The sequence below is a fragment of the Larus michahellis genome, chromosome 5 (genome assembly GCF_964199755.1).
Source record: "Larus michahellis chromosome 5, bLarMic1.1, whole genome shotgun sequence".
NCBI lineage: Eukaryota > Metazoa > Chordata > Aves > Charadriiformes > Laridae > Larus > Larus michahellis.
The window spans coordinates 11,006,255-11,033,569 of record NC_133900.1 but is presented as its reverse complement, the minus strand read 5'-3'; the positions used below and the strand labels follow the sequence as shown (position 1 = coordinate 11,033,569).

At 47.7% G+C, this 27,315-nt stretch overlaps 1 protein-coding gene across 6 annotated transcripts in view; it reads right to left on the bottom strand.

Moving 5' to 3' along the window:
* SLC4A4 (solute carrier family 4 member 4) overlaps nucleotides 1-27,315 on the bottom strand; it is a 185,104-nt gene that overhangs the window by 28,857 nt on the left and 128,932 nt on the right. For all 6 annotated transcript variants that reach the window (XM_074588736.1, XM_074588735.1, XM_074588733.1 and 3 more), the window contains 7 exons: nucleotides 23,596-23,753; nucleotides 15,080-15,167; nucleotides 13,591-13,745; nucleotides 13,034-13,147; nucleotides 11,438-11,612; nucleotides 6,724-6,857; nucleotides 1,967-2,238 (listed from right to left, as the gene is read on the bottom strand). In XM_074588736.1, coding sequence (XP_074444837.1) covers nucleotides 1,967-2,238; nucleotides 6,724-6,857; nucleotides 11,438-11,612; nucleotides 13,034-13,147; nucleotides 13,591-13,745; nucleotides 15,080-15,167; nucleotides 23,596-23,753 — 1,096 coding nt within the window. The remainder of the gene's footprint in view (nucleotides 1-1,966; nucleotides 2,239-6,723; nucleotides 6,858-11,437; nucleotides 11,613-13,033; nucleotides 13,148-13,590; nucleotides 13,746-15,079; nucleotides 15,168-23,595; nucleotides 23,754-27,315) is intronic.

Here is a 27,315-nt window from a genome sequence, read left to right as displayed (position 1 = left end):
TCCGGGAGGAAACATTAGCATAAAGGCTAACTGATGTCCTAATGCTCCCTTTGGCATCTGCTTACAAAACCTGCTGCTGCGAGACCTTCCACACTCTGGGGCTTTGTTTCCAAGGCATTCGCTATGCCGCTGGGATTGCAGCTTGCTTTGGGGTCAGTGTGGATCTCCTCGCTTATCTTCCTTATCCCCTTCGTCCTGAGCCAAAACGGCCACTGGTTCACTCTTGCATGTTGAGAGAGAAAAATTAAGAGAGGGAAAAACCTCCTCTGTAGCTGTGACGAGCAGCTGATGTGGAAACCGGCTTATTGAAGGAGCAGGAATTAAATCTGTGCTGTCTTCTGCCGAGGGATGCTCCCTGGGCTCATGCAGAGCCCTGGCCATGCAGACACACACGTGTTTCGGCGTGTTTCGGACCCGCGAAAGGCCGAACCGTCAGTGTCAGGACTGACATGCCAGCAGCTATTTAACAGCCCACTGGAAAATTCCGTGCTTACGTGCACCAAATCCACTGTGGAAGGCCACGCCGCGGCGCGGAGAATAGCCAAAGGCACCCAGCCAGTGCCACTGGCTCTGCCAGTACCGTAACTCCAGCACCTGCTGCTTTATGCACAGAAGCCTCAGATGACTTTTTGAGCTTGTCCTGGACTGAGTTTAAATATGGGATCGCTCCATTAGCTGCTCCGTTCCCAGAGAGTTTGCTCTTTCACATCTTCTCCCTCAACTTTGGCAGCTTCTGGAGCGCTTCGTGCCTGAGGTGCCGCAGACTGGGGCAGGTCGGTGCGGGAGAGCTCGGTGGGGCTGGAGGGTTACCTGCCCCAGTACTATCTGGTCACTCCTCCTGCTCAAGGTTTATCCAACGCTACTTGAAAAACTAAGGAAGAATCATTCGTAGATGATGACGATAAGGTCATCTTTACGTGTGGGCTTCTGCCACGCGGTTCCGTTTCCTCTACACATCCCAGCTGCACCACCACGTTTGCCCCGGGTCTGTCCCGGAGGCGTTTAGATGGGAAGTGGAGACTTTCAACTCGGCATTGACCATTCTCCATCGTCCTACCTCAGAAAAGAAACCACCCCGCCATTCATATGGAAGCAGAACCAGGCTGACATCCAAGCGCTTGCAGAGATCCTACATTTGATAGCTCACGTGGGCACCCATCTCCCAGGGATCCGGTTCCCGACACCTTTCGCACAGAGGCGGGCAGCAGCAACCAGAAGCTTTTCCTGTTTGACAGGTATGTCCAGATAACCTGAAGTTTGCTTTGAGTGCGAACCAAGTTTCTTACTCACTCCCCATTGTTTGAGGGATCCTGGGAGCGGCCACAGCTTCCCTCATGGTACGAGCCAGCGCGCTTCTCTTTGTATTTGGGTTTTGTAACCTTTTGTTCCCGGTTGCGTCACCAGATCTATACCTATGGTGGCTATTTGCAGCCCACGCTCTAGTGATAGGCTGAACTCCTGCATATGCTTCCCTTCCGCTCCAGCCAGGAACTGTTTCTGCTTTTCCACTCATACAGGCAGCCAGGAGGTGGAAAACCACCCATGTTTGGGTAACGCCCTGAATAAATCCAGCTCCCGCACTTAACAAAACGACACGGCGGATACTGCGAGTCACCTGGTCACCGTGGCAGTGACCACGGTCACCACTTCTGTCCCTGCACAACCTTCTCAGAAGAATGCCTTCCACCATGAACAGCCACGGGGATGCAAGGAGACCAGGGGACAGAGACAGCTTCTCCACTGGTAGTGATGCTCACATGGAGGATTCCCAGGAATGTCGGCTACAAAATCATTCCAGTCACCACATAGGGCGAAATTCACCCCCAGCTTCAAAAAAAGGCTAAGATAGGATATCTGAAGAAGGATTAATCTATCTGTTTCTTATCGGGACTGCAGCACAACAGAAAAAGAAAGGAAAGGCAATCTCCTATCTGCAAATTGAAGAGCTAATTAAACATTCTCTTACCTGGATCTAATGGTTCACAGGCACAAGAGTAATGCGTGATATAGTCCACCTTGAACTCCGAGTTGATTGGGTAATGATCTGCCAGCTTAATCATCTTCTTGAAAGCATCGTAAATGAAGATGAAGCTGATCAGGGAGGAAAAACCTTCTTCGGTGAAGCGGGTGAAGTACTTGACGAGGAAGCTGGCGTCGGTAGCGACGAGAATGAGACACTGGAAGGCTGACCAAAGGCCGATCCAGAGACGAAACTCCAGGTAGTCAAAATCGTTGTCTCTGCAACAAGACAGGGGTGGCAGGAAGGCAAAAAATACCAGGGTTAGATAAATGCACGCAGGATGGTGACTTCTCCAAGAGAAGTGGTGACCGCACAGGGTCTGGGACCTGTGCTCATTTAGACTCAGTGAGAGCATCCTCAACGGCCAGGCTCTCTGTTTTCAGCCAGCCAACTCCATAAACGTCTGCAGTTTAATAGCCGAGGCGGCAGAAAACCATGCAGAAGTGATCGGTCTCACTTAACGCCTCCGCTGATAAATGCTACCAGCGAATTCAAGCTCTTTCTAGGCTTCCCAGTAAAAATCCTCCCTTGGCAAACACCCACAGAGCTGTAAAGGCCCAAACATCCAGCTGTCCAGACCAAGAGCAGCTCAATGCTGACACCTTTCCACCAGCTGAAGACCTAACCACGGTTTACAAGTCTTCAGAAAAGCAATCTCCTGCCAAGCCTTGCACCTGGGAGCCTGCATTTCCATCTCTCAAGCCCTTGTGCTATCAGCAGAAACCAAAACATCAGCAGGAGAAGATCCAGGAATACGTCGCAGAAGATGATGAACCCCAGTGCCAGGATGTGGCAGGCTGTGGAGAACAATGGAGGAACTCCATCGTTCCTTCCCGAGAAGTCTGTTTGCCCCTTGAGGCTGCCATGTCCTGACGGCGTGGAGTCCAAAGGCAGGCTCTCAGGACCAAACAAAGGCAAAAAGCAAACGCCTGAGCAGATAAATCCCCGCCGGGGAGGTAATGCCTGCTCTGGGGAGGGAGCGGGAGATGGTGGGGCCAGCAGCCCCGGCCAGCCCATCTTCCCTGGAAGCCAGGATCCCTGCAGTGTTGAAGGACAGAGGAGGAAGGGCAGTTTCTGCGGCAGGTCTCAGAGCAAAGCCTCTAACAGCATCGGAAAGCTCTGGGGAGGGGACAGGGCCCAGGAGTTTATCCCTTCCTTCCCCCAACTACATCAAGCGGTGTGAGAAAAACTGAATGTCTCTCCCTGTGAGCCTGCCTTTAAATAAAAAGCAGCAAAAGACGTCTTCAAGATGCTTCAATGTCTTCAAGACATGCCGCCTTCAAGACACCTTAGGAGTGCAAGCTACACCAGATAACCACCCACAGCTCCAAAACATAACAGCAGAAAAGCGCCTTCAAGTCCCTCTCTGAGGCAGGAGGAGCAGGAGATTGCTGGATCGCCCTGCAGCCCAACCCCTCCAGGACCGTCTGCGGCGAGGGGACAGGCGTGGGACAGCAGCGGCTCCTCTGGAGAACCGCGCGTGCCTTGGAGAGGGCTGAGCTCCGAGTGCGGGAGGGCAAAACACTCGGTAGGGTGCTTGCAACCTGGCAGAACAGGGTGCCTCCAGAGCCGGCTATGGGCTGGTCCCACCATTTACTCAAGTCCCCACTGCAGATGGACTCCCTCAAACCTCGGGTGATAACAGAAAAAAAATGTCCTTGCATCTCTCCCATGTCCAATTTTGAACGGGGCGCCCCAAGCCCCTGCGCCCCACCACCAGCAGCAATCCTGGCCAAGAGCCGGACTCGAGGGCCATTTTCTCCTGCAGGGTATAAAACCGCGGAGAACAAAAGAGCACCTCGACCCGGGGGAACCACAGCCTCGTGACTGCAAAAGGGGAGAGAAGGCTGCAGACCAGGCAGGGTGCCAGCTAAAGGCTGGCTGCTGCGCAGCGTCACGCGCTTCCGTAAGGAGCCAGGGTCGGATGTCACGAAGGCTCGGACATGGTTGGGCATCTCCACTCCAACCAAGCCTCTGCCAGGCTTTCTCCTCACCGTAGACAAACATCTCAGGGAAGGCTGCAGCCTTCTCACACTGAGAGTCTGACCTGGGAGAGGGGTCAGGAGCAAGGAAGAAACAAAGTGATGATTTAGAAGAAGAGAAAGGAAAATAATAATAATAATAAAAGACCCCAGTGACAGCTCTCTGAAACATCCGGAGCCAGCGCCTCAGAGAGCGGGAGCTGCCATCCATCCGACCGGCTGGCAGAAGCCCAGATGGCATCCTGACTGCACACCACTGAAGAACTTCTAAAGGTTTTAAAGTTTTTGTTGTTGTGTTTTGTTCTTTTTTTTCATTTTACCCCTCAAAGTCCTGCAGCCCTTCTGAAGCTCAGAGAGTGAATGAAAAAGCCCAGGCCATTTCACACACACGCTACAACACCCTAAGTACTTCTGCCGTGATTAATTTTCCTTCTGGAGGGGAAACTTGCCCAAAAGCCCCGCTTTTGTGGCTGGGAGGCAGAAGGGCTGGGGTCCTGCTTCCCTGGGGAGCCCAGCGCCTCGCTTCCTGCTCGGAAACCCGCATTCATTTCACAACCGGCATCGGAGAGACCTTGTCTGGGAGCCGAGTTGACGCGGGGTGTCCTGTAGCATCAACCCACTCTGCCCACAACGCAGATGCACATCCGGGTACACACACACACACACACACACACGGAGTCAAACTTTAAATGAATCGGTAGATGGGAAGTCTTTCTAATTTTTGCTCCCAGCAGGGAACAGGGTGTTGCGAATACGAACCACCACAAACACATTATTGAAAAATCACAGCGCTTGATTCCAATTTCCTTGTGAGACAGATTCCCTCGAAAAATCACGCCCTTCTGCTCCGGCAGGTCGTTAGGACAACAGCTTTTATAACCACCACCTCCTCCTCGGGTTAAAAATAACCACCTTCACGCTCCCAAATCCGTACAAAGTGTTTTTCCATCTTGCTTTTTGCCTTCCTTCCGCGTGCTGCACCTGGGCTGTGACCTGCCTGCCAGAAGCCAACAGCTATAGCATGTTTATTCCTGATTTTATGCATTTATTCCAGGCAAAGAAAGAAAAGAAAGGTGCCCCCCTCTAGCTCTGCTGTGGAGCTCTCGCCAGTCGGCAGCTTCCAGCTTTCCCCCCTGGGCTAATCTACTTTTCTGCCCATTTTTTGCAGTCGGAGCGTTCTGTGAAGCCATTCGGGCTTCAAACCCTGATTATAAAATAATCAGACCCTGCCCGTTTCCTCTCGCCCTGTGCTATTTCCCAGCCACGGCTCACACTGCCGCAGGTATTATCCCGGGAGCTAATCATCAATGAACCAAATCATCAAATAAATCATCTCAGTCCAAAAGAGCCCACTGTGTAGGCAGGGACACATGGAAACACACTGTCTGCCTCAGCAGAAGCTCCGTGCCTCAAAAGACTTCTCCGACACGTGGGGTATTCACAGGAAAGGCACGATTCCATGCTCTCAATTATTTCTGAGTAACTACCCGCAGAGATTACATGTAATGAGGAAGGAGATACAATTAAACGGCCAAACATATACCATGTCTCCTGCCTTATTGCGACCTGCAGCCACGCTCAGCTTAATAATTCAATAGACTTTTTCTAAAAATAACCGCCAACGGCCAAAGAGCTGTTCCACGTCACAGGCGACTGCTTTTGAAAGGAAGCCCAGTAACGCCTTAAACTCCAAAAGCTCTTGGTTTTGTGTACCGGAACGCAAGTCTTTCACAACTTGCGGTGCTGCGAACGCTCCCTGATGGGGAAGGGAGGGCTACGAGCCATTTGGGGCGTTTTCTGTATAACCTACGATGATCTCCTTGCAAAGCACCGTCCAAAGTACCCTCAGTCCTACGCATAAAATCCCCAACGAATACGCCGATTCCTGCAGGGATTCTCATTATATTTTGGCAGGGTTGCAGATGTGGGAACAGTAGATGAGAACACCTAACAAAAGGGGCCGCCTTCAGCTCTGGGTGTCAGCTATCATCACTGCAGCAACGTTAACACGGAAAAAAGGAAAAAAACACGGAAAAGGAAAAAGAAACAAACCCAAGAGCATTTGAGGTAGCAAAGCTCCACCGAGGAATTCTGGGGACAAACAGAGATCGAGAGCTGTTTCTATCACAGACACTTTTGCTTTTATAAGTATAGAATCATGGAATGGTTTGGGTTGGAAGGGACCTTAAGGATCATCTTGTTCCAACCCCCTGGCATGGGCAGGGACACCTCCCACTAGACCAGGTTGCTCCAAGCCCCATCCAGCTTGGTCTAACAGCGATTCTTTCAAATGAATACTAATTTAAGGACAAATTTTTGGTAACCTTGAGACCTGCGGGATTTTGTTAGTGAAATCACCAAGCATTGGGTTCCTTTCTTTGCTCCTATGGGAAGCAGCCAGGGAAGCCCATGCTGGGGCTGGGGAAGAAAAGGACGCTGATGGTAACTAGTGCGACCTTCTCATGGAGGACAGACCCGGCCAAGAACATCCAAGAAGCCCCAGGGAGATAGGCACCCCCACAGCGGGCAGTGCCCTGGGACATGCGTGCCTGGGAAAATCCCCGATGTGATTGCGCTGCAGTCTCAACGAGCCACAAAGAGATGTTTCATTCCATGCACTAAATCCCCTCCTTCCCCACCGCTAGCCATCTCATTCCCTAGCTAGTGTTTCATTAGTGTGAGACATTCCTCCCCTCCTCCCTCCTCCACCCCTGTACTTACTTGCTGAAATTGAAGAGGAGCCGTTCAAAGACAAGGACGGGTCCTGTGCTGCTCAAAATGGTGAGAGGCTGACCAGCAAAAAGGCAAAATATCGCACCGGTGACTGCTGTGCCCAGAAAGCTCTCCAGCACGCCCTAGGGTAGACACAGGGGAGAAGTGAGTTCTGCTGAATAGCCCCTTCTATCAGCGCTGTTGCAAGAAAACGAGGAGTTTCATCAGCGACCGGTCGTGTGCTGTATGTCGCTACGTCCGAGACTAAGGGAGGACCATCTTCAGCCCTCTCCCGCGGCTGCACGCAAAGTTGTGTTCATCCCACACAATTCATAGTTAGTCAGGATAACCAACAACACCCCACACACACCAACTTCTTATTTCTGAGGCCCAGAGTTTAATAACGGTATATTCTATTTTCTGTTTGGCGAGGGGAGGGGAGTGTTTTCAAAGACCACTTGAAAGACTTGAGAACTCCTCGAACATCTCCCACGTCTTTGACAGTAACACTGCCTGTCTGCAGGGCAGAGGATGGCCAGAAGACAGTGCCGACATCCTCCAGGACAACTGAGGGGGGGGTGTGTTTTTTCTTTCTCCAATTGAGCGGACGCTCTTTCTACATAAACAAGATGCCTCTCTTTCAAGTAACTCTTTTAGTAAGCGAGACACAAACCAAACAAGGCTACTTCATCCAGCAGGCGTGTTGAGACCCAAGTTCATCAGATGTCACCAGCAAGTCATAAATTCCCTATTTAACAGGCTCTACAATTACCTTTGGCACGTGTGGCAAAACAGCTTTGCTGGAGAAGGATAAAAGAGCACGCCTGATGCGTTCTTGGATTTTCACGTCCAACTATAGCTGGACAATATCTGCTTTTAAAATGCAAAATGTGGATGAAATATAAATGGCAATAAAACGTGATTATTGACTGAGCGTGCGTCCTTCTACAAAAACGGCAGAATTTGCTGGACCTTGCCTCATTTGCTCTTATGGAAACTCATCTGTTTACACTTGACTGAGTTTTAAAGGAACAACGAGAGCATCATCTTTTACTGAGCAAGACATGCACCCTCTCCAGGAATACTCACCCAACAGCCAAGGGCACATTTAAGCCCTTTATGTTCTTCGTCGTAGCTGCGTCTGGATCAGCAGCCTCATTAATACTGCACGTGCCGAGCGACCAGCAATTAATGGCACAAGCAGATCCTTCTTCCCACCCAAGATAAACAGCAGGGTCGGAGTTGCAGTTTCTGTGACTTATCAGTGGCATCGGGAAGAATTTAAATTCAATTTTGTGGCTTTTTTTCTTGGAAAGACCCAAGTTACTCTTTACACTGAGGCAAGTATATTCATACTGTCATAGGTCCAACCAGTATGTTACTATGTAGAGCAGAACGTTATTTTTTATATCTACTAAATTACTAGCAGAACTTTCTCTAAAGCAATCATAAACCATTTTTTTTCTGGCCACAAACATGATCTCAAAATACCAGTGGTCAAGCGCTGTTATTGCTGGGTAATTAAAGCAGCGGCATGATGGCTGTGCAGAGAAGCTGCCGGAGAGGGGACGGAAACGACCTTGGCCTTGGCAGGAGGTGACATCCTTGGTCCTTTCCATTTCTAAGTGCTATCGGTGACCCCCATCGCTCAGCCCCGGCCCTTGCAGGCACCAGCACAAGGGAGATCTGGCTGCTCTGACACCCTGCAACCACGTACAAGGGTTACACAGCGCGGTGGGGGTTGGAAGGGACCTCTGGAGATCATCTCGTCCAACCCCCCGCCAAAGCAGGGCCACCCAGAGCAGGTTGGGCAGGAATGCGTCCAGGCAGGTCTTGAATATCTCCAGAGGAGACTCCACAAGAGGCTTTGACAGGGGACACGGACGGGAGCCTGCGAGCCTTTGGGGGCCCGGTGAGGATGAGACAACTGCTCCCGGGGCAAGGAACGGCATTCGCACAGCTGATCCCCCTCGCTCCTCCCGCATTACTCACAGAGAGGGCCCTCGCAGCCAGCGCATCTGGAATCTCTTTTCCCTGCATTCCTCCATGTGTCTGTAGCTAAGAATAGTGTCTTTTCTCAGAAACATAAAACTCTGAAGTGAGCTTTTAAAGAAACGTTGGCCGTGTCAAGCTCTCCAGGGCAGGCGGCGCGGGACGGGCGGTTTTTAGTGCCTGACCCAGCGGTAGTCACAGAATTATTTACAAGAAACAAGAAGTATAAACCGTGATGCGGTAGACCCAAAACTACCATTTTCTATGAGGACAAAATATCTGGGCTTCTAGTGCTGTACCGCCGCCGTAGAAGCCGGCGCAACCTTCCCTTACATTTCAGAGAATAAAGATTTGGCACAGCTCATGCCCTTAACGTATCTTACACAAACCCACGCTTTCCCACTGCGGGAATACGCAACGGTTTTAGCATCGCTTGACATGAACCTGGTCTCCGATCCCACCGAGCAGGTCCCTGGGGCTCTGGGATGCTTCGCTCTGGCTCTGGTGACAGAGGGGTGAAGAACATGCAGTTCTGCTCCACCTGCCGTCAAAACCCTTTCCAGGCTCCTGCAGCAGCCAAAAGACCCAACGCCTTTTCAAACAAGGGTGGTGAACGGTTTGGAGAAGTGAGGTGGCAAAAGAAAAGCCAGTTGTGCCCAGACTCTCTAAACCTCTCGTCCACCAGCAAACGGTTCAAAAAAACCTGCTGGTACTTCACTTTTTAATCAGTACATAAATAAAATCCAGTAAATTCAACTAGTCGTTGTTATGCGAGAGGCAAGTAAATGTTGAAGTGGATAAATTAGAAAATAATAGTCAGTGTTCTCCTGCATTGAGCTGTGGCTATGTTGTGGACTGACCGGAGGGATTTTGGTTTTTCTAGCAACTCGGTGACAATTTTCCTGCACTTCTGTGAACTGAAGTTTAATGACAAACTGGCTACGGGGAGCGGGCGGCCACGGGGACAGAGTATGTGAGCTCACAGCACGTCTGAGACACACTTTGGCGAAATGAGACTGTCACATTCGACAAATGAACACCATTTTAAATCGGAGGAAGGCTGCACACTCGGTTATAAGCCCAGCGAGAAGGCTCGTGAGGTTCTTGGGAGAATAACCTCACCCCAGCATGAGAGGGATTAACAAAACACATTTATGCGTCAGCCCTTGGCAGGTGGCACAAGGGTCCCCCAGGAACACAGGGATTATTGGCTCTTCTCCTGGAGGCCTACCTTCTCCTGTCACCCCTCCAACTTCCTGAAATGCAAGGCGGTGCTTTTTAAAATAATCATAGAATCATAGAATCATTTAGGTTGGAAAAGACCCTTGGGATCATCGAGTCCAACCATCATCTCCACTCTACAAAGCTCTCCCTTACACCATATCCCTTAACACCACATCTAAACGAGTCTAATCATTAATTTATTTTTTTTTCATGAGCATTAAGAAACTATACTGCCACTTTCAGTGGCAAAAAAAATATTTTGCTCCTCAGTAATAAATGTTCATAGGATACAAAGGTTAACAGAAGAGACTCCTGGACACAATAAAGTGATTACGGGCACTAGATTTGGAACCAGGTAACACTTCCCCTTCCCTCCTCCTACTTGGAAGACCGTACCTCGGATAGGTGCAGAGCAGACAGAAGAGCGATGCTCGCTGGTGGATCCTGGAGGCTTTTCCGTTCTCTGCCACTATTTGCTATTATTTCTTTTTAATTGTGCATCACGCATCTGCTTGCGTGACTGCCGAGGAGTCGAGTTTTGGAGGAGGTAAATTGTATTTATGCAGTGGGGAGGGAAGTTTGGCATTCCACCAACTACTGAATCTTACTCTATCCTGTAATTTATCACGGGGCAGTCTAGAGCTCCAGATAGGTGTCCCCTTTTTCTATGTTTGGTTTAATTAAACCTCCCTAAATTAATAATTCAGACATTATCACTGCGAGCTTAATTATTGTTAGGAGATGCAATGTGGCTGCACTGAATCTATCTAAATACAACCTCCTATCTTTTCTTCCTCTTCAAAAAGCCAAAGGAATACTAAAGCACATGGATAGAGTGTAATTCTGCTCCAGAATCACAAAGGACCTACAGCAGTCTCAATACAGAACCCCTTTCCTTTAGGCTTCATCTAAAACTGAGCCAACCTTTGAAGCCCCAGCGTTTATCTCCACCCAGCCCATCTCTGGATACGCAAAATGGTTCTCAGGATCTGAGCTTCCACTATTACACAATTCATCTTTCTAAAGAACTCGCATTTTCCCTCCTCTGTCACGTCTCTTGATTTACTCGCCTTCCTATGAATTTTAGGATTTTCTGTTCGCCCGAGAGGCAGAAGTCCAGGGCTTGTAAGAGTCACACAGAGGACACAGCGCTGTGCTCTGATGACATGGAAAGTCTGAATCAGACTTAGTCAACTTAAGTGGACTGAGCCGATCCAACCAAGACACAAACACAGAGTAGATCAGAGGAACTTCTCTCTATGGAAGGAGCAAGGGCCTTCTCTGTGGCCTGGCCATCTTTCAAACACCATTTAAGGTAACTCTTGTACAATTTTTCAAAGGACAGCCCTCCAACAGCAGAGAAAGCAACTCAACTTTCAGCGGAAACACAGGATACCTCTATTAACTGTACCCAGAATTCAAGCTTTGTCGGTGGCCAAACAGCCCTCTGACTGTAGCCAGCAAAAGGCAAACGACATCTTTGTTGCTTTGAAAAGCTCCTGCTGACCTGCATGTTCTCCGTAGCGTCGCCAAGCAATCCTCCGAAAGTGATAGCGTTGGTCACTGTGGCCAGGTAGATGAAAAGAATGGCTGAAAGGGCTTGAATATTTAAAGCGTCGTAGAAGTCGCTGGCGAAGAACGGCGCTTTCCTCTTTATGTCTTTGATTAAGCCACCACAGAATCTGAAAAGACAAGCAAGAGAAGACTCGTGGCTAAATGTTTCCCAGTGAAAGTCACCGAGATAAGTAATCGGAAACGTTGCCAGAAATGAAGTATTATCAGAAAGGGGTGAGATCATCACATTACATACTAGTCTTATCGGTCCACGGATATCACTGAGATAATGCTGTAAGGAAAGATAAAATCTTGAGCGTGTGATACAGCTGGAAAGAGACAAATCTCAGGAACATCAGCCCTACTTCTGCTGAAACAGACCCCTGAAGTTCGCAGTTCAGGAATCTTGCCTGTTGGGGTGTTTTTCTCCCAACGATATTGGTTGATGTAATAAAATATATTAACTCTAGTCTAAATCCCTGCCTAAATTTCTCCACGTGGCAGACACAGGGGTTGGGTGAGCCAAACCATCTGCTAAATGGAAAAACGCTTCAAACCGTTAACCAGAGATAGAATTAGAAGTAAAAACGCAAGTAAGTGAAATCATCTTGGAGCACGAGACAGCTCCACTTGCAGATGTATTTTTTTTTGTACCGTCATAGGCAAGACCGTATTTAACTCTTATACACTCCACGCGGCTCTGATGCTGCCAGCATGAAAAACGTTCCTGTTTTGCCTCTTGTTCCTGTGTAGACAGTTCACCACCACCGCCAGGACTGTTCAGGGGCTCTGTACGCAGAGAGGACGGTGGCAGACAGGCACACATTACTTTCTGACCCAGAATCAGGACGTTATCGACTGCCCTGTATGCGCCAAGGTGTAATTTCAGACTTTTCACCTGGAATTTAGATATTCTCCTAGAACTTAAATAAATACAGAGTGGGAGGGAGGGCACAATGCCACCATGAAAACCTGCGTATTGGCCCTGAAATGCTGAGCACACCATTTTATGGCCACCTGAACTGCATTCCCACTCTCGTGGACTTTTACATGGCACACACGCAGAGTACTAAAGCAGAGTAAGGCCTCGGGCTCTGTTACCTTCTGTATTTCTACCCCGTAAAAGCCTTCGTCTGTGCAATTCAACCACTGCAGGAATGTCTGGAAAAGGGAACGTCTCTGCTTTTGGCTAAAGCACTTCCAGTAATCCAAGTGGAAACCGTAGCTGTGCCCACCACGGTTACCCCCCTTACGGTTCATCTAACTTCACAGACTTTCAACAGCCAACACCTACCTGGGCCTTCTTTCATTTTTGAGTGCCTCATTTAAGACACTTTGTAATTTGCTGAGGCTGGACGTCCAGAACCCTTCAGACAGTCTCATACTGGGCACTAAAAACGCCAGGACACACGTTGGGGTCCCAGCTCGACCTACACAAACACTATGTCGGGATGGAAAGCAGAAGGGGTGAAACGGTTCTGGCCAGGGGAGCGCTGCCACCTTGCTTGGGTCACACCAGATCCATCACGCTGAGCGGTGCGTTACCCACCTGCCAGTTCGTTGAAGCTCTTCACAGTCCCCGTGGCCCCCACCGCCGTGTCCTCCATCATGAGGCGTGTCTCCATTCATCTGCAGGTTCTCTCCACCAGAGTACATGTTTTTTCTAGAAAGAAGGCAAGCCAAACTGAAGCTCACTGCACTGCCCACGGGCTCCACAAAACATAATCCACACACAGCTCCTCCAAATGAGCGTCACACAACCTATCCTGAAGCCGCGTTGTACAAAGGAGACCAGAAGGCTGACCTGGTGGCAGCCAGCGTGGAATGTAGCGTGTCAGAAAGACCAAGCAGAACCCCAAAGAGGCTGGATAACCACGATGGGTGTTATAATATGCCTACAACATCACCTTAAAAGAACTGCAAGAACGTCCTCCCTCCAGCTATTAAGAAAGACCTGAAAATATCTAAATAATGAGATGCAGGTCATGCCGCAGGTGGTCAATGAACCTGGTGCACCCAAAGCAGCAGCTCTTCCCATCGCCTTTTCAGAACTGATGCATACTGTCCTTCCTGACGGAGCTAAAACCGCCTATCTCCTGCTATTACCTTTTATCTGAAGAAGGAAGAGACTTGGGGGGCTCTATCCTGATGGCCGGATCCCATTCCCCTGGGGGGAGCACGATGACTTCATCCAGAAACTCATCGATGCCAGCGATCAGGTCCTGCCGGTCCTTGGCTTTATAGGCAATGTCGTGGAACACCTGCAAGGAAAAGACACACTCCATGGGGATATGGTTTGCATCTCCTGTAGCCCAGACTCCAGAGGCAACTACCAAGTTTTATTCTACAAACCCAACTTATTCGTTCTCCAAAAAGTATCAGGACACTCGGCACAAGGGTGTGTGAACCTCAGGAAAGCCCCTTCCTTTGGCTGGTCATTCAACAATAGAAGTTCTTTTCTTAACAGCATATTTCTAATTTTTAGCAAAATATCCGTTTCTAACCTTCTAAAAATGTTACTAAAGCAATTAACCATTTTGCTTACCCAAAAAAAGTTTTCCTTTTCCTATAAATAAGGAGTTTTGATTATCCTTTGAGAAGCCACTTTTACAAAGCCACAAAAAAAGGGTCGATCCTCTTTTCCTACCTACTTCACTCTATCAAAAAATAGGTTAGTTTTCAACCCTGTGACCTAGAAACGATGACAATATTTACTCAAAAATAAAAACAAGAAGCACAAACTACTTTTGCTAAAAGAGTCAGTATTATTGATGAAGAGTGAATGAGAGAGGAGAGGAAAAAGAGCATTAATATTGAATTTTACAGAAATCTTCTGGACTGCGCGGAGTGAAGGTGGCTCAGCCCACATGACAGACTTAATAAGAACAGTCAGGGGTAGGAAGGAGGGCTTTGGGGCTATGGAATGACAGAAAACAGAAGAGTTGAGACCAGGCGAGCGGTAATTAAGGGAACTGTAGGAGACCAGAACAACATATGGAGAAAGCAAGAAACAAACACAATGTAAATCAGCCCAGACGCGTAGAGCCCACGGGACACTGGAAGAAAGAAGCTGTAAATGAATACTGAAAGCCCCATCGTCTCAACGAGGTGTATGATTAGCAAGTAATTGCTAGCTACTCATGGATAATATATAAGCAGTGCCTGAATGAAGAAGTGCTCTGGGATCCAGAGCAACACACAACGGCACGTCCTGGGTGTGACCATTTCTGCGGTAATTACCTGGAGCGTAGCTGCGGGTTACTGGCATCCTGGAATGTGACACCAGGCGCGCACCGCGACAACAGTAATTCAGAGATTAATTCACAGTCTATTTGAAAGAGCGACTGCTAGCAGGAAGATACGCACGATGGGCAAAAACTTCCTATAGTCATGCTTTTACAAAAACATGAAGCCAGATGAAATAATTATGTGAACAGATGGAATTAGGAAGTGATATTTGGATATTTCAAACTTATGTGCAGCCTACCTATGCGTCCATTCCAGTCGACCACACTGGAGGAAAGGACATCATTATTAGCTCATGAAGTGAAACCTGGGAGAAACCATCTCACACGGGAGATGTCAAGACACCTACCTCATCCGACATCAGAGTGGCGATGGCTCGGCCGATCTCATGGTAGGACTTTGCTTTGCCCTTCGGTCCCAGTAGAATGAAGAGAAATCTGAAAAAACAAAGATTGTTCTCATTCAGGATAAAAAAATGGATTGTTTATCACTTACACAATATCTAGATGGAAATTCAGCTTAAAAAAGCTGTGGCCCTTGTTAGAGATCCAGTGGCCTCCAGCTAAGTTGGGAGCAGAGGTTACACCCTGCAGCCCATCGTGCTTACTTGGACAAGCAAGACACTACCCAGAATTTTTCTCCCCAAAAGCCTTAAAAGTAGCCTTGAGACCACTGTGGCCAAATGCTATCACAACCCTACGCAGAAGACGCTACCGTCCAGCAACCTAGACTTCGGGATGAGGTGAAGAAAGGACGTTCTTCCAATGCCCAGTGCCTGGAAGTGAACTACGCACGACGGATGCGGCTCTAGCGCTGAGCGGTTGGGAATCCATGCCCTGTGCACCACAGAAAGCCCATCCACCTCCATAGTGACTTACTTGCTCACATGTTGCTGGTACAGAGGGAAGACGCTATTAACAGCTTAGTTGTTACGGAGGCAATTTAAGGCGTAAACCTATTCCAATGGTAGGCACCATCAGCGAGGGTGACTATATCTACAAGGTATTAGGAGTTCATTTCTTACATGATCTCTTTGGGCAGCAATTCTACCCAAGTCACTGCTAACGAAGTTTGAAAGAACACCACGATATGAAATTTGGAGATAGGAAATTACCGCTCTTGATCTTTCCTGCCCTTGCTTTTGTCAGTGCTAACGTGCTATGAATGAGGACTCGCCCACATGGTGTTGTGTTCTAATGAGATTCCTTAATGGAAAAGGCTATACATGGGAAATGGATGGTTTTGGCAATAAAATTGTCTAGCAGTTGTGCCAGAATAATGGGAATGCTGGTGAAAGGTGACTGGATTTTCCAACCTCTTAATTGACGCTCATTAGAAAAAGTTTTAAGTATGGCCTCAAGGTTGGTTGGATCTTCAAAGGTACCTAGATCCTCCTGGCCTGGAATGAAAAACCAAAAAAAAACCACCACCATTCAAATAATACTTAATTCAGGAAAGATCTAAGCCTTATCTTAAACACTCCCGGTTCCTAAATTATGTTTTGTACCAATGCTGAAATGGTAAAAGCCATTACCTCCTGTAGAAATACTCTAAAGTTGATTTCATGCTGTAGACAGGTGCCAAGCTGGCTGTTACTTACTCACACAACATCTACAGCCTTGGCTGTAGAAACATGAGCTTCCTATAAATCCCCTGTTCGAATTTGTCCCAGGAAAAAAGATTTGGTTCACGGCTATGACATGAAAATACATCTGTCTTCATGCTCATCTCTTCACCTTGCCAATTGGCTTGTGAAGAAAGCCCTGTTCCTTCTGTTGGCCATCTCACATCGTGGCCAACATTTGGTGGCCTGTGGGACTTCAATGGAGACCAACCATGCCGCTCAGATGGTCTCGTTTGAGGCATTCAGCCGGACTCTAACTAGTGACCTCGAGATAAACGTCTCTCTGTCTCGCACATCAACTCATCCTTGCAATTAGCAACAAAAGAAGTCACATGGCAGGAAACCAACTTCTCCATTTCACCTAATTTAGCAAAGACTGGGAATTATTGGGGCAATTTTCAGCAAGCTCAAACAGAAACACTAATAGCTGCCCAAAACAACTTTAAAACTGCCTGAATTGAGCCTTTTTCCAATTACAGCCGTACCTTTCAATCAGTAATGGAAAATAAACACACTATAACCTTTGCTAAGCTGCCTCATCTAAAACCTTTTGCATTACCTTCCAGTGTGAATTTGGGTTAGCTCCAACTTCCAGGCACAAATTTCGATTGTCTCCCATAGCGAGATTGAAGAACCCTCCATAATTTAATTCCTTTAAATATCCTCCCCTATCGATCCAGTCCCCTGTAGCCATCTGTCAGTCAGGCTAAGCCATTGGAGGCTTTTCTCCTCTCTTTAGCCACTTTGACGGCTCTTCTGCAAACCTTCTCTGATGTATCACCATCTTCCTCAGGGAAATCATCCAAGAGCTGGCAGTTTTGGCAGTGCAAATACACAGATGAAATAACCTACGTTAACTATATGTTTTCTCAAAAGCTGCTGATAAAACGTGAAAGAGAAGAGGGTAGAGAAGTGTGACACCTCACCAGGAGTACTTCTCCCCTTACAACCACCGTATTTAGTATTATTTTAGCCTCCTGAATCAAAATATCATGAGGTACTAACTCAAATGTCTTATAAGATATATTATATCCAAACAAGTACCTCGTATTTTAAAAAAATCTAAAGCCCTATTAAAAAAAGGCATCAAGATAGGAGGACGCGATCCATAAATACATATTAATTGGTATTACTAAAAGTAACGCTTCCTAATCAAGTTCTTTCCGAGGCTTTCGAGTGCTTTCCCTAAGGTTCACAGGGAGGTGAGTAAGCCATACACGCCTAGGTCATGTCCTCTGCTCTCCTCCTACCTCCTGGAACTTTCCTTGTCTTTCACGAGTTATTACAAAACAACATGAAAGACAAACTGTTCCTCAGCCAACTCTTTTAAAACCCTAGGATGCAAATTATCCAAATACATTAAGTTGAAAAAAAGGCTCCTAACTTCAGAAGTTGCTGTTCTCCTCATTTTCCAGGGGAGCGAGACATTTTCTAACCATCTTCTGAAATAATTACACCAGCTGGCTCTCTTCCAACGCCTAACAGAGGTACCTGAACGCTCTTGCATTTACTAAAATCTTCTTGAAAACAAGCAGCTTGTGACAATTTCTAAATTCTTTTGTCCTGACCGATTCAGCTCAGAATTGCCTTCAGCATGTAGAATGAGACCTTTTAAAGGGCCAAAATATTACAAACACAACAACATTAATGCATTTTAGTGGTCTGGATGAGATTATGTTTGCATGCATTTAATATCATTTAGTTAATGAATACTTCCGCCTGAGAAAGCCCTCCCTTCTAGCTGCGACATAGTCCTCTCCTCTTCTTCTGCCAAGATGACGGCCAGCACAGAATTCCTCTCTGCTGCGTGCAAACGCGTGCCGAGTTATCAGATGTCCACTTCTGATACCTAGCATTGCTAAGGATGCTTCAACGCAGAGAACATGAGGTCTCACCTCATACCACTGAGCTCAAAGGCTCTCTGAAGCAGTAAAAAAATCCACTGTTTCTCCTGAACGCCTCGGACAACGGCTTACAGACAGGGCTGACAGCCCTCGCACCCAGGACACCTGGTCTTGAACTTCGTATGACCACACCGAGCGCTCCGAATCCTTTGCTTCCAAGCTGATAATGACCCAGAAACTCAGTAATTTATTATTTTGTTTTACCTAAAGCACTATTCCTCCTCTCGTTTTTGCACGCTTTGCCCTTCGTAAGCAGATGATGACCACCGATAATGGCTGATTCACCTTTTAATCATATGGACTATGCTACCAAACCCAACAAGAGTAAGTTCATTCTCCCAGAGGAGTAATTCCAATTCAAAATGGACAAACGTGCCCTGGCCAACACACCGTAAACCCAGCCAATGCACGCGGAGGATCTAAACGTGCATAAACCAGCAATACTGTGCCCAAGCCCGGTACCATGGGGTTGTGGAGCTAACAACCTGCTAAGAGCGAACACAACCCTCCTGGACCTTGGCGGGAAGTGACACCAGAGACCGTGGGGCAGAACTTCCACCTAGTTTGCCCCAGGAAGCAACGAGGCTTTACGTGCTGTGCTCCTGAGAAATTTGGCTAGAAACCTCCCCAAAATCACATGAAGAGCACACTTAGGAGGTGGGGAGTGACCACAAAGTCAGTGCAGCACTAATATTTTGCCATCCATTTGGGACACCCTGCAAGAAATTAATAACGTCCAGGACTATCAAGTTCCCACACAGGTTAAGGGTCATGGTGAAAACTGTCCCAGGACCAAGCCTCACCACGGTCTCTCCACAAGCTGACCATCGGGGCAGGAGACAAGGTCATTGTGTGTCCCGTGCTCCCCCCTCAGCACCCCTCCCAAAAAAAAATTAAAAAATTAAAAAATAAAGAAGAAGAGCAACTAAAACAAGATTCAAGTTGAGCCTGCTCATCCATGCCTACCTCCCAAATCTGGAGCAAGCAAGAGCAGCAACTCTGTAAGGGTTAAAAGGCACCTACAGGAAGGAAACTAAGAAAGGTCCTGAAGAAAATGTTATTTTTTGAGAGGGGTGAGGGGAAGCAGCCCTTCTGTTGCTGGACACCATGTGAGATGCCTGCAAGGCATCCAGCATTTCCAATAGAGATACACATTGATGGACTCAAGGGCTGAAAGAACAGCCTCTTGATGTGTTTTTCCAGTAGAATCTACGGCTTGGACCACTGATGAAAGGAGCACAACTTCAGACTGCAGTAACAAAAGGAGATGGTGAAGTGTTTGGTCCGTCTTCTATTTCCCACAGGTGATCCCTCAAGTTTTGGGCACCGTACCAACACGGCAAGCTTCTCACATGGTGTCCAACACACGAAGGCAGACAGACAAAGATAATCCTTTGCTGCCGGATCTCCCATTTCCCAGAGCAAGTCCTTCTGCTGGAAAAACTGCTAAAGGACACAGCCCCGAAAACCATTTCAATGCTGTAATTAACGAGCAAGACACACATTTGAAGAGAGGCAAGACACACTTGCTTACAAAGAAGAAAAGATGCCTTTGGAGTTAAAAGCTGAAGCGAGAAGAATCTGACTCCTGGTTCTGCCACATGCTTCCTAAGTGACCTTTGGGCAAGTTGCTTCATTTCATTTGAGACTTGTAGACGCAGGCAATTTCCCAGCACTACATATTAGACTGTGCAAGTCTGTGCAGCTTATCTCCAAAAAAAATCTTTCCCTTGCTCATTCTTCATCTTTTTTTTTTCCCCCATCAACATTACATTAACGCAGCAGACCTCAACACATAATTGCGCATCTCTTTTATGAACATAAAAAGCTACACATCTATTACCTTGTCCAGAGGAGAAGCAGCCATACCCAAGCCGTGGTGCAAGCGCTGTAGCCAAGTGCTTGCCAAAACGAGGAGTTCATAGTACCGCGCAATTACATTCCACCTGAGAAAACCCAAGTCCCTAAAGGTTTTTTCAATCCGATCGGTAAAAAGAAAACTCGACACAGTGAAAAGCTGGGGTCCCCCTATACCCATCTCAGATCCCCGATTTTTATTATTAGGGCTGTATGAAAGCACCCTGCTGAGAAACTTTTCCTGGAAAGTTCATCAGATCTTGCTGGTTTCTTTTAAATACAAATTTACTTTCAAGTAAAGGAAATACTTCAAACCCTTAGCGAGGAAGCGTGAAGGAAAAAAATACAGAGAGAATTTACATATCCAAGGAAGAGTCATTTCTACACAGGAAATCCTATTTCTACAAAGCACACAAAATTCTGTAACTTACAAGACAAATCCAAGCCAAAGAATGTGTGGAGGAAGAAAAAAAACCCAAAAGAACCAATAGCAGAAATTCCATTTAAGTGGAAGCCTACATGCTGAATACTGTCTACCTTATGCACACCGTAACAATCCTTCTTCTTCCTACAGTCCTGGGTCAACAAGAATAAGCCAAAACAGAGCAAGGAATATAGATATCATGAGCCTTTCACCTCTCAGGGCTTGGTGTCACATTTAAATCTCCATCACAAGACCGAGGTCCAGCTAAGGGATGCGGCCGATGCCCTGATTCTTCGACAGTCCTATGTAAGCTACCGCTGCCCTCTCCCTGCAAACCCTGCCCGGTCAGTGCTCTGCAAAGCCATCGAGATGGCTTCGTGCCTTTCTGCACGCTGTGTGACACCATGTCACTGCTGGGGATGCTTCCCCCTTTCTCCCAGCCCCTCGGGAGGGCTCCCCCCATCCTTCCGCTGCTGATCCACCAAGCCCCGTGACCGTCACCTCTTCAGGGCAAGGCACTTTGCTGGCTCCTGCGACATATTCGGTGTATTTGTAGTTGCTAAAGAGCATGAGATTTCCACCTAATGCAGAAACATGACCTGGATTGCTGTGCAAAGGCACCTCCAGCCATGGATGTCACCATGGGCATAGATGGCCACGTGAAGGCCACCTCCTCTCCACGTCACAGACCAGCATGGCCACAGCCCTGTGCTGAAATCCGTGTGTTTAACCCCCCGCCGGCCCCATATAAAAATAATCCAGTGCTTTCTCAAGAGAGAGGCAGAAGCAGAGATGCAGGTCGCGCTGCGGTTACTCCATAGACCGAGGTCACCACACTCCTGCAGCAACCCACAGCGCTGAAACAGTGGGTCAGTTTTGACAATTTTACCAGGAACTTGATAATTTAGAATCACAGAATCGCCGAGGTTGGAAGGGACCTTTCAGATCATCGTGTCCAAGCATCAACCTAACACTGACAAAAACCATCATTAAACCACGTCCCTCAGCACCACGTCTATCAGTCTTTTAAATACCTCCAGGCACGGTGACTCCACCATTTCCCTATTTAACAAAATAAAAGGAAAAGCGCCGAGGGAGAGAAGGCTCCAGCATCTTGTGGGCTGTTAAGTGCAGGTCCAACCGCAGGGACGCCGCGAGAGATGACCGAGGAGACGCTCGCTCCATCAGAGCTCGCCTGGGCCCTGATGGGATTTCCTTGATTGGATTGCGCAGGATGCAGCCATCGCAAATGGCTCTTCATTACTCAGGAAAGCCATCTAAATGAGCCTCTCTGCTTTGATTAGGGCTAGAATTTGGTTTGGAGGACAGTAAACGGATAATAGTATTTCCTGGAAAAAATGTTGGCATGGAAGGACATATTGTCTTGATTAATGCTATTGAGTAATGAGGTCGTTCAGCAATCCTCGATCTAACTTCCTGGCTCCCACTACCAAAACAAACAATATCTAATTTTAGGTCTGCCGAAAAGCATTTGGAGATGTGTTTTTTTTAAAAAAAAAAAAAAAAAAAAGAGTAAGTGGGAGTAGACTTCGAAGCTGAAATACTGATGAATAGAGAGCTCAGTAATGCTGAGGAAGGAGGAATAACCTTTTATAAAATTAAACCAGTTCTATCCCCTCATACTCCTACCAGAAAACCCGGTGTGTGCAAATGGTTCTTGATGTGGTTATTGTAAGGAGCCACTTAATCAAACTTGAAGAAATACAAACCGTGCTGCATTACTAGAAGGCAATTAAATAGCAAAACTAGATCATCTTTTTCCTTTGTTTTGCACATGGAAATAAGGTATAGATTATAATAACCATATAACTGTCATTCCACACAAGGGCTGTGATTCATTCCAGTCTCAGCAATGCACTAGCCACGTGTTTTGTCACGGTACTACCTCTCTTCTCGCAAAATATCACTTGAGACACCCTCAAACCCTCCAGGCATTACTCGAATTACAACTTTCACTCTGTACTGAAAGCCCTTGAAACCCCTCACATAAAATATGTATTTGCACATTAGCGAAAGGTGCAATTTGAACTCTGTGATTACAAGGAAAATGTGAAGTAAAGCCTTTGTAAGGTGATACCAGAAGGATGCCGGAGCCCAGGTGCATGGTGGGGAGGTGAGAGGGGACGTTGCAGACCCCCCACCTCCAGCCTCTCTGGCCCTTCCCCTCGAAACTCTGCTCTGCTCTGGCTCTTGGTGCACTTCATTAACTTTTAATAGTCATATTTTATACGGTTCTTACCTTGGTGGCGTGCTACTACATAATGCTCACGTACAGCACACGTTCTGGACGTCTATAGTGGTAATTCTTCCCTACTGCATTACATGATAAACGATATGCAATTGTATAACTATGGGTAATATTGCTAAGAATTCAAACAGGACTTTGGTCGATATGTACACTCACTGTACGGTTATGCAGTTTCAAGCAGCGAATTCCAAGATTTAAGAAGATATATTCATATTTGCGAGACTCAGATTAATTCGCAACATGAGTCACAATAAATAAAATACTTACATGACATTTTTCTCTGAACCATTCTGTGTTGCAAAGCAACATGCAGTGTGACCACCCCGACAGAAATATATCCCCCCAGGTTTCCTTTTTTTTTTTTCGTCCCAGCAGGGCCAAATTCGCATCCTTCACCTAATTAGAGTTTTTAAGAGGAAAAATATTAACTGCTAAAACACGCAGAGGGAACCTGAGGTATGCAGAGTGTGTTTTGTGGTGGGGGAATCATAAGGGGCAGGAAAAAAGCCCCAGCAGTTAAATTTCCCATCGATAGTGCCCTTTACTGCTAAGTTGTGAAGTTAGTATGTTTATTTGACAGCTTATATCTTATAACCAAATTCAGGACCTGAAAATGATGAAGCAGCTACAGTGAGTTTCGCTGGTTTAAATCAATAATCCTTGATTGCAATAATCACATGATGGGAAGCAATGGAGAATGTCTTCTTCTAGCCTGGTCTTTTTATTTTAGAAGGTAGAAATGCATTTTCCAATTCTCGTCCCCTGCCTGGGGGCTGAATTCTCTTACCGGGTAGGTACGGGGACTTCAGTCAGAGCACCCAACATGACCGCCTGCTGCAGCCGGACGAAGGCAATGAAAGGACTCTCCAAGAAGTCGACCTCCCCCACCAGCACATTGGAGGCCTCAGCATCACGAGGCAACTTCTTCATGAATTTATTCTTCAGCTGGAAGGAAAGAAAATTAAGGCTTGTTAGGCATGCAAACAGGAACGTGCCATAAAATTTACCCAGTTTTCACCCACGTTTCCTCCTTGGTCAGAATATAAATTTGGCCAGTGCGTATCATCCCAACAAAGTCTACTGAGATGCAAACGCTAAGAAGATGAGTCCCAGAAGAACGATGATATTGGTGCTTGGAACCAAGACGATGCTGAGAAGATTATGCCTCTCGGAGCTGCTGTTGCTGCTTACAGACCTGAGATGGTATTTTTGGGGAGAGAAAAACGGTGTGCAGCACTGAGGAAGATGAGTAGGTCTGGGCAGGGTTTCGGGAAGAAGCACTGCATCCCCTTGCTGCATGGCCATCCGCACGATGGGGAAGGGTAGGTGCTTTCTACCCATGAAAGTGAAACTCCACAATCTGCGGTCACCGCTACAGAAACGACTGGCCTGAGGAAAACTAACCCTGAAGGATGGACGCCAGGAGCTGGGCACCTGCATTTCACTGTGTACATGTTTTTTCAAGTTCCAAGGGAAAGAATAAGCTTAGCGTAGGCTTTTAGGAGCACGCTTTAGGAGCCTGTGGCATCTGCCTTTATCCAAGATTTGCTTGAGGTTGTCCGAAGCCGTTGTTCCCATCGCCTGTGCAGGCCAGCACATGAGGAGTCACCGGGCCAAAGTAGCTGGCGTGCTGGTTTTGAAACTACACCAGCGGTGTCAATAACTGTCTGGGTGAGAGACTGGCTCGTTCCTGCTTCCCACCATCGCCGCCAAGCCCTCAGCCCTCCCACAGGCTGCTGCCCTCAGAGACAGAGCAGGGCGCGGCCAAAGTGGGACAGAAGAACTTGTGCCACCATTAGAGACCTTCTGTCCAGGAGAAACCCCCTTCTCCATCCTTCTACAGAACGATGGTGGGTGGCTACTACATTCCTCACCTGCCAAGGGTCAGAAGGAAGAGAAAGCCTTGGGAAGAAGTGCAGTGAGAAGGGACATCCGTGAAGGAGAGAGAAACCAGAGAGGGTTTCTGAGGAAAATAAAAGCACCAGGTCTAGCCGGAGAAGCCATCAAAACTGCAGGAAAGTGAGCTAAGAAGATGACCTATAAAGCTGTATTAGTTTCCAGAAATCCTTCCCAAGGCATCCAAATGGTATCCGAGGTCCAACTCCGTGCTCATCACCATTAAACCGGCACGCCAGAAGAAATCCACTGACCAGTGTCGTTCTCGTCAGCCCGCTGCCAGGGTTACTCTCGTTTCTACGCCTTCTCCCAAAGCGTAGCTATAGCTTCACGCTAAAAATAGTTCCTTACAGCCCAAAGGTTATTCCTTGCGGCTCTGCACCCATGTACTGTAATTGCACCACAGCAGGCCCACAGAGCTCTGCAACATGCATCCTCTAGCGGGGAAAAAAAAATATTAACTATGTCCAACTATGGCATTAATTGCTTCTGATTTGATAATGGGAAAACACTACAGCAGCTGAGTTTTAAAAATCAGCCTCTCCTGGCTCTTTTCTGCTGCCTTCCTGGCTCTTGAGATCTCTGTAGCTGGGCACAAAATGGCCTTTATTAAATTAGCTCAAGCAGGATGCGCCAGCAAAGCTCCTGCAGCCTTGGCCACGCTGGTGGAGGACACCACCGCCCCCCCCCTCTTATCCGCACCCCTCCGTCTGCCTTAGCACCCAGGGATTTCGGCGCATCCGCAGGTCCAAGAAGGGCTTTTTGTTCTTTAACTTCATCATCAGCAGAATTAATTCGAAGTTGAAGGCTTTGGGGAAAAACAAACAAACAAACAAACAAACCACCCTGCCCTTATAGCTCGTTCCCAACCGCCCCCCCGCCTCGCCCCAGGGGATGGTTGGAGATGTTCTGGGTTTGTCTGGCGGAGGGTGAATGGGGAGGGAGGATGTACTGCCAGAAACGCCAACGGGGAGGGGGGAAAACACCCAACTGGGCTACGAAGCCGTAACGAGCTTTGCCAGGCGGCTCGAGGAAGCAGAAAAAGCAGGGGGAAAAGTCTCACGAAAAGGCATGGATTATTGATTCAGCCGGAATAAAACTGCTGGAACGACCCTGCTTCGGTCAGGATTACAACCAGAGCAAATATCAAATAAGCATCAAGGAGCTCTGCGGAGGAAGCGTGGAAAAGTGCCACCAGTTCTTCCACGAAGAGTGTTTTGGAGGTAATTGGAGATAAATAAGAAATAACGGGGAGGTGGTAAACCCCCAATAAACAGTCCAACTTTGCTGAACAGGTTGGTGGCGGGCTTACGGGGGTCGCTGAACAAGCACGGTGTTGGCCCCACCGCAGGTGCCTTTCTGAACCAGAACCGACCCGCAGCACCTGGAGAACAAACAGCGTGGATGATTTTCAAGAGCTACCCTTACAGTGTTTTTTGCTCCGAAGGAGTTTTGCAGCACCGCTCGCCGCTTTCCTAAATCATTTATCAGCGAGGTGATGGGAAGGGTGCAGTCAGCACTTACACTCCGTTTTGAACCATTCCCCAAAAAAGCTTCAGGAGGATTTGAGTCCTCGGCAGCACCCGAGAGCAGGGATGGAGGGAGGGAAGCCGCGCAGATGGAAACACTATATTCACTTTCCCCACACTCTGCTAAACCCGACCGCTAATGTTATGTTAAAGGCCACAGGTCTCCAAGGCTGCCCTTGCCAAAAGGCATGGCAACCTGAAAAATCACACTTTCCCTAAATGCATCGTAACGCTCTCTTATCAGCAGCACCACTTAAGATTTATCGGAAACGAGAGCAATTCCTAAGTCCACGCGGCTTTTATTGCATCTGTTCCTTGGGTCCTAAGGGACCAAGTCGGACTGATTTCTTACATCGCTCAGCACCAAATATTTCATAAAGGATGGAAAACCTCTTCCTTTCTTTCAGGAGCACCTAGCCCAACTAAGAGCAGAGCTGCCCGACACCCTAGAGCAAGAGAAGGTGAAAAAGAGCCCTCGGCTGAGCGAACATACGGCTCCCGGGACCCCGGCAAATAGTCTGCAGGCAAAAGAATACCCAAGGCAAGCGGAAACTCCTTTAAATGAGTCATTAGTTGAAGCACCAGAAACACAAAGCTAACCAAAAGCCCATGATGAAGTACTAAAATTGTACACAGAGAAGCCCTTCAGCTGGTGGCATTACTGTAAATCATACTGTAAATCATCAAAGGCTCCCGCCTTTGCAGAAGAGCCTGGAAGGAACGTGTGGGCGCTGATGTCTCGGAGATCCCTACGTGTCACAGTCGAGTCTGATCACCCCTCGCCTAAGGAAGAGTTGCCAAACCAAACCCTCCGGCTGCGTGAGCTGGAGTTCAGGTAGAACACACCATTTGTTCAGCCACAGCCTCCTTGGAAAGGGAGGTCACAAGCCTAGGAACGCTTGGAATCCATTGTTTTTTGGGGATGGAGCTCTGCGCCGTGCCCCTCTGCTCTGCCCTGGGGAGGCCGCACCTGGAGTACTGTGTCCAGTTCTGGGCTCCCCGGTTCAAGAAGGACAGGAATCTGCTGGAGAGGGGACAGCAAAGGGCTACCAAGATGATGAGGGGACTGGAACATCTCTCTG